This window comes from Chiloscyllium plagiosum, unplaced genomic scaffold (genome assembly GCF_037043375.1).
Source record: "Chiloscyllium plagiosum isolate Xiang-an unplaced genomic scaffold, Cpla_swu_hap1 HiC_scaffold_4, whole genome shotgun sequence".
Lineage (NCBI taxonomy): Eukaryota > Metazoa > Chordata > Chondrichthyes > Orectolobiformes > Hemiscylliidae > Chiloscyllium > Chiloscyllium plagiosum.
The window spans coordinates 30594438-30607504 of NW_028270142.1; the positions used below are offsets into that span (position 1 = coordinate 30594438).

The 13067-nt window shown below is 42.1% G+C and overlaps 1 protein-coding gene across 9 annotated transcripts in view; it reads right to left on the minus strand.

Annotated features, from left to right (window-relative positions):
• Positions 1 to 10743, minus strand: part of amph (amphiphysin) — a 231425-nt gene extending 220682 nt beyond the window's left edge. For 2 of the 9 annotated variants that reach the window (XM_087986065.1, XM_087986064.1), the window contains exon 1: positions 10455 to 10741. In XM_087986065.1, the coding sequence (XP_087842191.1) occupies positions 10455 to 10526 (72 nt within the window). In that variant the 5' untranslated portion in view covers positions 10527 to 10741. Of the gene's footprint in view, positions 1 to 10454 lie in introns of all 9 variants that reach the window. The other 7 variants (XM_087986067.1, XM_087986066.1, XM_087986060.1 and 4 more) reach the window with 7 other exon arrangements.
• Between the last annotated feature and the right edge of the window lie 2324 nt (positions 10744 to 13067).

The window sequence follows — 13067 nt, forward strand, 5'->3', positions numbered from 1 at the left end:
CCGACCGACTCCCACAGCTACCTGGACTACACCTCCTCCCACCCTGCCCCCTGTAAAAACGCCATCCCATTCTCCCAATTACTTCATCTCCGCCGCATCTGCTCCCAGGAGGACCAGTTCCAAAAACGTACAACCCAGATGGCCTCCTTCTTCAAGGACCGCAATTTCCCCCCCGACGTGGTTGACGATGCCCTCCACCGCATCTCTTCCACTTCCCGCTCCTCCACCCTTGAGCCCCGCCCCTCCAACTGCCACCAGGACAGAACCCCACTGGTCCTCACCTACCACCCCACCAATCTCCATGTACCGTCCCCTCCAAACGGACCCCACCACCAAGGATATATTTCCCTCCCCTCCCCTATCAGCGTTCCGTAAAGACCACTCCCTCCGTGACTCCCTCGTCAGATCCACACCCCCCACCAACCCAACCTCCACTCCCGGCACCTTCCCCTGCAACCGCAGGAGGTGCAAGACTTGCGTCCACACCTCCCCCCTCACTTCCCTCCAAGGCCCCAAAGTAAACTTCCATATCCGCCACAAATTCACCTGCGCCTCCAATGCACCTGATGTCGCCTCCTCTATATTGGGGAGACAGGCCGCCTACTTGCGGAGCGTTTCAGAGAACACCTCTGGGACACCCGGACCAAACAACCCAACCACCCTGTGGCTCAACACTTCAACTCCCCCTCCCACTCCACCAAGGATATGCAGGTCCTTGGACTCCTCCATCGCCAGACCACAACAACACGACGGTTGGAGGAAGAGCACCTCATCTTCCGCCTAGGAACCCTCCAACCACAAGGGATGAACTCGGATTTCACCAGTTTCCTCATTTCCCCTCCCCCCACCTTGTCTCAGTCAAATCCCTCGAACTCAGCACTGTTTTCATACCTGCAATCTTCTTCCTGACCTCTCCGCCCCCACCCCACTCTGACCTATCACCCTCACCTTGACCTCTTTCCACCTATTGCATTTCCAACGCCCCTCCCCCAAGTCCCTCCTCCCTCCCTTTTATCTTAGCCTGCTTGGCACACCCTCCTCATTCCTGAAGAAGGGCTTATGCCCGAAACGTCGATTCTCCTGCTCCTTGGATGCTGCGTGACCTGCTGCGCTGTTCCAGCAACACATTTTCAGCTCTGATCTCCAGCATCTGCAGTCCTCACTTTCTCCAGGGGGATTCTTCAAGCAAGTAATGCGACTATGATGATAACAGATAATAATCTTATCATCTTTTGAAATACATTTTATCCAAATCTACTTTTAATCTTTGTTTCTGTATTTTATCTGAATGCTGTATTGTGTTTTAAATTAGTAACTTTCTGTAATTCGGGGAGGCGGTGGTATATTAACAATGTTACTGTGCTAGTAATTGAAATCCTCAAACTAATGTTTTCGAGACATGAGTTCAAATCCCATTATTGCAGCTGGTGAAATTTAAATTCAATTTTGAAAAATCTGGAATTAAAAGCACCAATGCAACCATGTGACCACTGTCAATCATTGTAAAAACCCATCTGCTTCACTCCTCCAATAAGGAAGGAAGTATTCCATCCTTACTTGGTCTGGCCTACCTGACTCCAGACCCACAGCAATGCAGTTGAAATCTTAACTGCATTCTGAAATAGCTAGTGAGCCACTCAGTTGTACCAAACTACTATAAGGTCAAAAGAAAGCAAAGAAGTCTGATGGCATCATTCAAACAAGGAAGCAACAAAATCTCCTGCAGATTAGCACCTACAGCCTACATCTCCTTCCCCTGAGCTGATGAACATGTTGAACATCACTTGGGGGAAGCACTGAGAGTGGCATGGAAACAGCATGTCTTCAGGGTTAGGAATTTCAATATCCATCACCAAGACTGGCTTTGTGGTACCAATGCTGACTGAGTACTAAAGCAGATAGCTACCAGACTGTGTCGGCAACAGAAAGACTAACAAAAGAGAAAAATCTACTTGACCTTGTCCTTACCAATCTACTTGTTGCAGATGCAGCCAGCCATGACAGTATCGGTAGGATTAGCCATCATAGAGTCCTTGTTATGACAAAGTCCTGCCTTCGTACAAAGGATACATTCCATCATGTTGTGGGGCACTCCAACTGTGCGCTTAGCAGGAAGATCTAGTTATACACAGCTGGGCATCCATGAGGTTTTATGGGTCATCAGCAGCAGTAGAATTGTTTTCAGCCACAATTTGTAACTTCCTTGCCCAAATATCTGCCACTCTACCATTGTTATCAAGCTGGAAGATCAACCCTGGTTCAATGCCGAATGCAGGAAATCATGTCAGGAGATATACCAGACATTGTGAAGAAAAGAAGTTCAATGCTGTGAAGCTTCACCACAGGACTATTTGCATACCTAACAGCAGAGGTAGGACACAATAGACAAGATTGCATGATTCCACAACCTACAAATCAGAATTAAGCTCTGGAGTCTTGCTAAATCCAGTTGTGAATGATGATGGACAATTAAACAACTAACAGGAGGTAGTAACTCCACAAATATTACCATTGTTATCAATGGGGAAGCCCAGCAAATCAGTGCAATAGCACTTGCATCCATCTTTACATAGTAGTGCACAGTGGATTATCCAGATCTGTTTTCAACTAGATTACATCACTCCATGTGATATCACAAAATGGCTGTAGACACTGGATGCTGCAAAATCTATGGATCTTAACAACATTCCAGTAATAGTACTGAAGACTTGTACAACACCAACACTGGCATGTATACAGCTGTGTGGCAAATTATCCAGGCCTGACCTGAAAACAAATCCAAATTAACTAAGTGCCACCTTATCAATCCACTCTCAATTATCAGTAAAGTGATGGAAGGGGTCATTGACAGAGCTATGAAGCAGCACTTGCTTAGTAATAACCTGCGCACTGTTGCTCGAGTTGGTTTCTGCCAGGGCTACTCAGCTCCTGACCTCATTACAGCCTTGGTTCAAACATGGACAAAAGAACTGAATTCCAGAGGTGAGGTGAGAATGTCTGCCCTTGACATCAAGGCTGCATTTGACCGAGTGTGGTTTCAAGGAGCATTTGCAAAACAGGAATCAACAGGAATTGGGGTGAAAACTCTGTTGGTTGAGGTTATACCTCAACCACAAAGGAAGACGGTTGTGTTTTCTCGAGGTCAATTACCTCAGCCCTCAGACATCTCTGCAGGTGTTCTTCAGAGAGTGTCCTAGTCCCAACCATCTTCAGCTACTTTATCAATGACTATCCCTCCATCAGTAGGCCAGAAATAGGGATCTTTGCGGATGACTGCATAATGTTCAGCATTTATTGATGACTTCTCAAATACTGAAGTAGTTGTGACCACGTAGAGTAAGACGTGGGCATCATCCAAACCTGGACTGATATGTGGAAAATACCGTTTACACCACACAAGTGCAAGGCCATGACCATTTCCAACAAAACAGAATCTAACCACTGATTAATTCACCACTATCAACTTCCTAGGGGTTACCTTTAATAAGAAAGTGACTGGATCCACCATATAAATACAGTGGCTACAACAGCAGTTTAGACACTCAGAACTCTGTGGTGAGTAACTCACCTCCTGACTCCCCAAAACCTATCCATCAACTGTACAGCAGAAATCAGGAGTGTGATGGAATAATCCCCATTTGCCTGAATGAAAGTAATTCCTCCAACACTCAAAGATTTTGGCAAAATCCAAGCTGCCCACTTGACTGGCACCCTATGCACTAACTTTAATATTCACTCCCTTCACTCCTGATGCATAGTTGGTAACATTGTGTACATTATAAAAGATGCACAAAGTCTCCTCTGAGACCACCTTCCAAACTCATTCCCTCTACCATCCAAAGACAGTAGAGGCACAGGAACACCAATAACCATATGTTTCCCATGAAGTCACATACCATTCTGACTTGGAAATAGACAATAGACAATAGGTGCAGAAGTAGGCCATTCTGCCCTTTGAGTCTGCACCACCATTCATTATGATCATGGCTGATCATCCTTAATCAGTATCCTGTTCCTGCCTTATCTCCATAACCCTTGATGCCACTATCCTTGAAAGCTCTATCCAACTCTTTCTTAAATGAATCCAGAGACTGGGCCTCCACTGTCCTCTGGGGCAGAGCATTCTACACAGCCACCACTCTCTGGGTGAAGAAGTTTCTCCTCATCTCTGTCCTAAATGGTCTAACCCATATTTTTAAGTTGTGTCCTCTGGTTTGGCACTCACCCATCAGCGCAAACATGTTTCCTGCCTCCAGAATGTCCAATCCTTTAATAATCTTATATGTCTTAATCATATCCCCTCTCAGTCAGTATATTGCTGTTCCTTCACTGCTGCTGGTTCACAATTCTGGAAGTCTGTTCACAACAGCACTGTGAGCATAGCTGCACAGCAAGAACTGCAGCCATTCAAAAACACAGCTCACCACCACCTTCTGAAAGGTAATTAGGGATGGGCAATAAATGCTAATCTTGCCAATGATGCCCTTATCACATGAACATAAAAAGGTTGAGTAATAAATTAACCTTTGCTCATGTATAACTTAAAACTTTGCTTTCAGTTATTTTCAAATTGTAACATGCAAAAACCTAAAGAGGGAGCAAATGAGTGATGTAAATTTCTAGTTCATGGGTCACCCTGGTGAAGGTGCCTGGTGAGGTTGTCATATAGGTAAAGCAGTAGAGATAATTCTGAAGAAGGGTCACTGGACCTGAAGGGTTAACTCTGCTTTCTCTTCACAGATGTTGTCTGACTGCTGAGTTTTGCCAGCAATCTCTGATTTCGTTTTTGAAGAAAAGATAGAAATAAATGACAAAAAGAATGGCTTGAGTTTATGTAATGCCTTCCATTCATGAGGAATAAAAGCCTGTCCACTATCTACAAAGCACAAGCCAGGACTGTAATGGAATGCTCTCCATTTCTTCAGATGAGCGCAGCACCAACGACACTCAGAAAGCTGAACAACATCCAGAAGAGCGTTGCCTGCTAGATCATTACCCTACCCACCTTCTTAGACATTTCATCCTTCAAACCCTGATGTACAGTGTCAGTAACATGTGCCTTAAACAAGCTACATTGCAACAACTCACCAAGCCTCTTTTGACAGTTTCTTTCAAACCCGCAATCTCAATCACTTAGAAGAATAAGGGCAACAGATACATAAGAACATGACGACCTGCAAGTTTCTCTCAAGCTATGCACCAACCTGAACTGGAAGTCTATCACTCTTTTTTCATTGTTTCTGGGCCAAAATCCTGGAATTTTCTTCTTAATAGCACTATAGGTGTACCTATATTTTTGCAATACAAGTTGCTCACTTCCTTCCAGGGTAATTTGGGATTTGCTTATAATGCCTATAACCCATAAAACAGTAAGAATACTGCACCTTAAATGCAATGCAATATTTTATATGTGTGGTATTGTTGTAAAACAGAAATCAAACTACACACACCAATCTCCCATAAAAAGCAGTGTGATAATGGCTAGATAATCTATCTTTAGTAATGTTAATTGAGGGATCAATATCGGTCAAGGCGGCAGAAGTGATTTTGGATTACTTTCAAAAGGATCAAATGGCCTTCTGTGTTTTAAACACAAAGAGTTCCATATGCATTTGGAGAAAAATGTGTACGAGATAGGGCCTTCACCACTATAAACATCCTCGAAATGTTATCAGACAAATATGGACACAAAAGAACTGGTAAGCGAAAGCTTGATTAAAGATATTGTTTTAAGGAGCATCTTAAAAGGGGGGACAAAGTCATAGAGTCATAGAGATGTACAGCATGGAAACAAACCCTTCGGTCCAACCCATCCATGCCGACCAGATATCCCAACCCAATCTAGTCCCACCTGCCAGTACCTAGCCCATATCCCTTCAAACTCTTCCCATTCATATGTCCTTCCAGATGCCTTTTAAATGTTGCAAATGTACCAGCCTCCACCACTTCCTCTGGCAGCTCATTCCATACATGTACCACCCTCTGCATGAAAAAGGTGCCCCTTAGGTCCCTTTTATATCATTCCCTTCTCACCCAAAACCTATGCCCTCTAATTCTGGACTCCCCCACCCCAGGGAAAAGACTCTGTATATGTATCCTATCCATGCCCGTCATGATTTTATAAACCTCTATAAGGTCACCCCTCAGCCTCCAATGCTCCAGCCTATTCAACCTCTTCCTATGGCTCAAATTCTCCAACCCTGGCAAGATCCTTGTAAATCTTCTCTGAACCCTTTCAAGTTTCACAACATCCTTCCAATAGGAAGAAGACCAGAATTGTACATCATGTTTCAAAAGTGGCCTAACCAATCTCCTGTACAGCTGCACATGGCCTCCCAACTCCTGTACTCAATACTCTGACCAATAAAGGAAAGCATAACAAATGCCTTCTTCACTATCCTATCTACCTGAGATTCTACTTTCAAGGAGCTATGAACTCCAAGGTCTCTTTGTTCAGCAACACTCCCTAGGTCCTTACCCTTAAGTGTATAAGTCCTGCTAAGATTTGCTTTCCCAAAATGCAAATCCCTCTGAGAGGGTTGTTTAGAAGGGATTTATAGAGCTTAAGGTCTAGACAACTGAAGGCTCGATTTTTAGTGGGGTGAATAAAATCAGGGATGCAATGACACAAGGAAGGCAGCGTTCTTAAAGGGTTGGAGGGTTGGAGCATGTTACAGACATTAGAAGGGGGAAGGTTTGAACGAAAGATGATATTTTGTTCAATCAAAACATCCTGCAACATTGAAGATGACAGAAAGACTTTCACAACCTCACGATATACAAAAGTACTTTATAACACTTCAAACATCATTTCATTGTTTGTATATAGGAAATGTAACAGCCAATTTGTGCACAGCAAGGTCCCAATAGATGCAGTAGATGACTAGATTCAGTGTATTAGTGATGATATCTGAGGGGTGAAAAAAATTGGCCAGAGCATCAAACAGAACCTGATTCTGCATCTTTGAAATAGTGTCAATGAAATTCAATGTCCATCTAAGAGACTTCAGTTTAACATCTCATCTTAAAGCTAGCACCAGCAATGGAGCAGCATGCTGGAGTGTCATGCTTAGATAATGCTCTCAAGCTTCTGGAGTAGGACCTCAATGACTGATCTTCTGACTGAAGGGCATAAGATCCACCACTCTACAACTTACAAATCATTTAGTCCTTTTTTACTAACTGAATTTAACTTAAGAATGGGGAGTACCTTTCTGAAAATATTTTTAAAGGCATACTTTATACATTTTAGTGTTCATAAGGTGAAGATGATGATCTGTAGTTGAGATCAATTTACGTTCAGAGTATCATGCATTGAAAGCAAGAAAAATCATGGATCAACCTGTGGTGAATCGAAATGAGAAAAGCTGCACGTCCAAAAAAAGAACTCCACCATGACACTTTGTATGTAGTTTTCCTTATAAATGTCTCTCATTATGCTTGGGGCACAATGAATGTCTGCTATTTTGATAATATCAAGGAAACAGATATCAAACATTCATATTTTGAGTTACCAGTAGATGAAAAACAATTCTCAAAGCGCTAGTTTTTGTTTAGAATCTTATGGCGTTTGCTAAAGTTGGTGTGCAGAAATTTTTAAAAAATAAACTACTGGGCATTAGGCATCTATAATTCTAACATTCTATGATTGTATAAAGTTCTCAGAGTTGGGCATTATTGTCCAGATTGCTTTGGTCAAATTTTACTTGATGTACCTTATATTACATGTTCAGAAACTCCCCAACAAAATGGAGATAGATATACAGAGATTAGGAGTTATTCCTCACTGAAAAATATATTTAGCTAAAATGTACTGTTGAACAACTGCATTGGTGAAAACACATGATCTCTAGATATCATGGAATGACATTGCAATATGTTCTATTGCCTACCCTTACTGTGTGCTCTGAAAATTGTCTTACTGTCTACTTTGAACTGCAATATTGAGGATCTGCCACCTCAAAGATCACATTAAAGTCAACGTAATAGTTTCCGTTACATTTTACATCCACATCACTACGTTAATATCTCTCTATGCAAGCTAAATGAGAATGAACATGATAGGTCAGAGACATAGCCAGTTAGACCTACATACTATATATACACATGTATATATAAATAAAATCAATTAATTTCCAGTGCGTTTTGAAAAATCTCAATCTAATGGTTCCAGTGGAGCACTTAGAAGGTGACCTTTACAGGCAATTTGCACTGCACATCCAGTAGTAAATTAAAACAGTTTCATGGCAACATCTTACTTAAAATGAGTTCAGTGAAAACCCCTAGATAATTCAATCTCATGCAAGTGTTTGATGCTATGCAAGGAATGACGCATCCACCAAGTTAAGGAATGTACTAAATGCTTGAGTTAGTCAAAAACTACTGTCTCACCTTAGATGTGGCACTGAATAAATTAAGATGCAAAAATATATTAATAGCTACCTTTAAATCTCATACTGCACTTTTAAAATAAAGTAGTGCACAATTCTTATTTTAATTTGTCATACCACATTATTAAGTCGTCATACTAATGTACTGAATGAAGATATCTTTTGCAGTATTAACAGAAAACACTGCATTTAATATCAGCAGAAATTGATAAGTCCTTGAATGAAACAGGGAACATTATGCACATATTACTGTTGTGATCCAATCAATAATAACAGAAAAGGTCAGACTTCTCTCTCTGTGAATTAGTGCTAAGCAGTCAGCTCACCCCCAATGAGAACAACATTCCCACTGACTGCGAGATGTAAACCAAATGTTCTCGTCACCATTAAGATGAAATGAAATTAAGGCTTTTTTTATATCCATCCGGTCGGTCATGGGCAAACGTAATAACATGCCCAGCGTCTTTGATGTAAAATGAAGAGAACAAAACTCGACTGGGGATTAGAGCGGCTGAGTGTGTGGAGATATTAAAGGAAAGGAAATCCTCTTATGAAAGCCATGTGGGGGCGGGGATGAGCACCAAGCACTGAACCGCTCTCAATTTCTCAAACGCCTGCTGGGATGTCAAGAAAGGCCTGGTTAACTCTTACCGCACACACACAACACACAGGGACAGACGGACACAGACACACACACACAGAGACAGACAGACACACAGACACAGAGACAGACAGACACAGATACAAACACACACATACAGAGACAGACAGACGGACACACACAGACGCAGACACACACAGGGACAGACACACAGACACAGAGACAGAAACAGACACACATAGACACAGACACACACAGATACAAACACATACACAGAGACAGGCAGACAGAGACAGACAGACAGAGACAAGCAGACACACAGACACAGAGACAGACACACAGAGACAGACACACAGACACAGAGACAGACACACAGGAACAGAGACAGACACACAGACACAGAGACAGACACACAGGAACAGAGACAGACAGACACACAGATACAAACACACAGACACAGAAACAGAGAGGCCGGCTACTTAGAAAGCCTTTACATGCAGTTTATAAGTCGGAAACTGGAACTGTGTTGAGAATACTTGATGCTTAGGCCTAATAATTTCAGCAGGCAAATGTATTTAATTCCATTCATTTTGGCGGGCGGCAATAGGAAAAAGGGGGATAACACAAATTATCTCGGGAAGCAAAACATTTCCCAAATAGACTCGGAATGAAATGTAGAGATCCTGATGGTCCAACTTCTCCCAGCATGCTTTCACTGGACTCTTCCTAATCCCAGCATGTTTGACTTTTAGAGGTTGTTTCTGTTTGATTCCAAACGGGGTTTTGATACTAACTCGGTCCTAACCTTGCGGGTCCAAGAAGCAATCGGATTTTGGGTTACCTTGCCTGACAACTGAACTGTAGAATGTGCACCCGAACCGAATCCGCTCTCTGTCTCTGTGATGGCGACAAGAGATCGGATTCTACGCGTCCCTATGGTAAACCCAGCACCAGCAAATCCCGGTCCTTCCCTGCTCTGGTCGAGCTGCATCTAGCCGGATCAGATCTTTAGAGCAGGCGGAGCGGTGCCAGCAAACTGAGCCCAGACACATCTTGCTTTCCCTCTGCCTGGCTTCTCTTTACCTCTCTCGCTGCTCTCTCCATCGCCCTTCTTTTTGAATCTCTATTCCCTTCTCTCCTCCTTCTTTTCACCCCCGCCCGGCATCCCTTTCTTATTTGCCTTTTCTTATTTCCTCTTCAATCATAACTTCCCCCCCCCACCCCCACCCCCGTCACGTTCCCTTCTTTTTCCCCTTTATCTCCCAGTTTCCTCGCTCCTCCACTCCCCGTGTCCTCTCGCTCTCCACTCGTCGCTGTCCGCCTCTTGGTGCTGAAACGTTCCGTTCAATGCAGCTCTGCAGCAGCGAGGGCAACATAAAACCTGGGAATAAAAGCAGTCTTCTCGAAAGGAAACCCTAGAAACCGTGGCAGGGAGAAAAAGGTGACCCTTCTCCGCTTCTTACCTTTTCCTGGGCCCTGTTCAGGCGTTTCTGAACGTTTTTAGCGAAGACTCCTGTTTTGATGTTGTCCGCCATGGCTTAGCTGTGCACTTGTCCCAGTCCCTAGGCTGTACTGGAGCAGGCGGCCACAGCTCCGACTCTTAAAGGAACCTCAGCCCACCCTGCACACATATACGTATGCAAATACACACAGGGCAAAATATTGTACTTATGTATTTATGCATACATGTTTATCCATTTAAACAAATTATAACTAAATCCAATTCATTGCGCGTTGAGATATTCACGTGACAGAACGCAGTGAAATTTTACCAGTAAACAAGGAGATAAACAGGCATTATTATAGAATCATCCTCCAATGTATTTGAACAATCAGAAGAATGCAAACACCTACACATATCATTTGTGTAAATATACAAATGTGCCCTAGAAACAAATTATTTTACTCTTACTAATTTATTATACCTTATAAATTGTTCACATTTCGAACACTGTATTCATGTATTTCAACGGCATATGTACGCTCGATTTGTATTTATAAATGTAAATCCATGCGTGGTGATTCAGAACCGATTTTAACCGCACTAAATCTGACACGTGGCACGAATGCACACGCTGTTCAATCTGTAGTATTCCCTCAGGAGAAGTTGGTTACTGGTTATTTCTATGTATTCGTAATTTATTTACGTGTGAAATTAGCACTACTAGGAATGTTGAGAATAATTCACAAAGTGGCGTTTATCTATGGATTTTGTTCTGTTCCACATTTCAAATCACACGCATTTCCATTTCCCATAAAAATTGCACTATCGGAAAAAAATTAAGGCTTCATTTACCTAATGCTAAAGAGATGTGAACCTACTAACCTACGTTCCTTAAGAAAGATTTCAAATCCTGCCCTTACATGTTCCAAAGGACCACCTTTGTGGGAGGCAGTTGGGCATTGAATTGCTTGACATTGTTCCGTGGAACCTTTTCGGAAAAGCAATAAAGAGATATGTGATGAATTAAAGTAGAACTTCCTTTGGGAGGTGGTAATTGAATTTAATTTGGTCAACTTAGGAAAATGTACCCTATATTCACAATTTTGTTCTTTACTTTGATTATTTACTTAATATTTTTTCAAGACCACAGATAGTCCTCTAGCTATTTGGATTTCACCACCTCCATCAAAGTCCATCGGTTGCATTGCCTTCTGCTGCCTACTGATATCTATATAAAATTTTGCCAAATTTGTTTATGTCAGTTTATGCATTGATAAGCGCTACATAATCAGAAAAGTCTGGACCAATTCCCAAAGATCTGGACACCTCTGAATTCTGGTTATGATCATTTGGCCACTGATTAAGATCTGACCTAAACATTATCTCCTCTGCTTATAATACATATGAAAATTAGTGGATGTCTCTTTCTATGTAACAACAAAATTCACTTTGCAATGTCTTGGGAATTCAACTCACTAACTGTCAATGGGAATTATTTCCACTGAGTGACAGTAAACAAAATATTCAGTTTTATTCAGACTGTGGAAATAGTCATACATTAATAGACCAGCACTACTCCTGCTTTTCTCAGGACCCCTGCCTTTCTAGTTTGTGTAGCCAGGTCCCACACCAAGTGCTTCTAGACACCATGAAAATGCAATTACTTAAATTATTTGGTCCAAAGCCAAACAGAAGCTGGATAGTAGGTTTAGTGGCAGAAATATTACACCATATTCTCATTCCTCCATTTACATTGAAGTGGATCTTGGATCTGAAAATTGCTTGCTTCAGATAGATGGGCATGAGGTTTGCTGTTTGGCCTGTAGTATTTGATGGCTTTTAGATTGCATGCTTGAACAGAGGCAACAATATTGAAACATTCCACTGGCAGTACTTAAAAAATGATATGCATATAGAAAGGTATGTCAAAAATATGTGCACAGAGACAAACACTTGCAAGCTCACATATATGTTCTTCAGTCTTTGAGTGTGATTAGTAAGCCAATGAAGTAGGCAACTGGAAGCATGAGAGCAGACATTTTACAATCCCTGTCTAAACATATAATCCAGAGTTTATTATTGCAGCATATTTTCAAGACATAAAACATGAATAAAAACCATTTGGATAATGGAAATGAGCTTAAATTTATCCTGCACTTCTTCCTTTGTGAGGAGATCCACCCATGCCATGGGATCAATTCATTTAAGAGTTCAAAAACTATTCACTTATAAAAGGGGTGTAAAAGCAACCTCCAATATGGTGATGCACATACGCTGTCTTGGAGCAGAAGGGCAGAGATTATTTGAACAGTTCATAAAAGACATGTCTATGTTTGATACACCAATAAGCTCTTGGAAAATACTGTGGTTCTGTTCGCCGAGCTGGAAGTTTTTGTTGAAAACGTTTCGTCCCCTGTCTAGGTGACATCGTCAGTGCTTGGGAACCTCCTGTGAAGCGCTTCTGTGGTGTTTCCTCCGGCATTTATAGTGGCCTGTCCCTGCCGCTTCCGGTTGTCAGTTTCAGCTGTCCGCTGTAGTGGCCGGTATATTGGGTCCAGGTCGATGTGTTTGTTGATGGAGTTTGTGGATGAGTGCCATGCTTCTAGGAATTCCCTGGCTGTTCTTTGTTTCG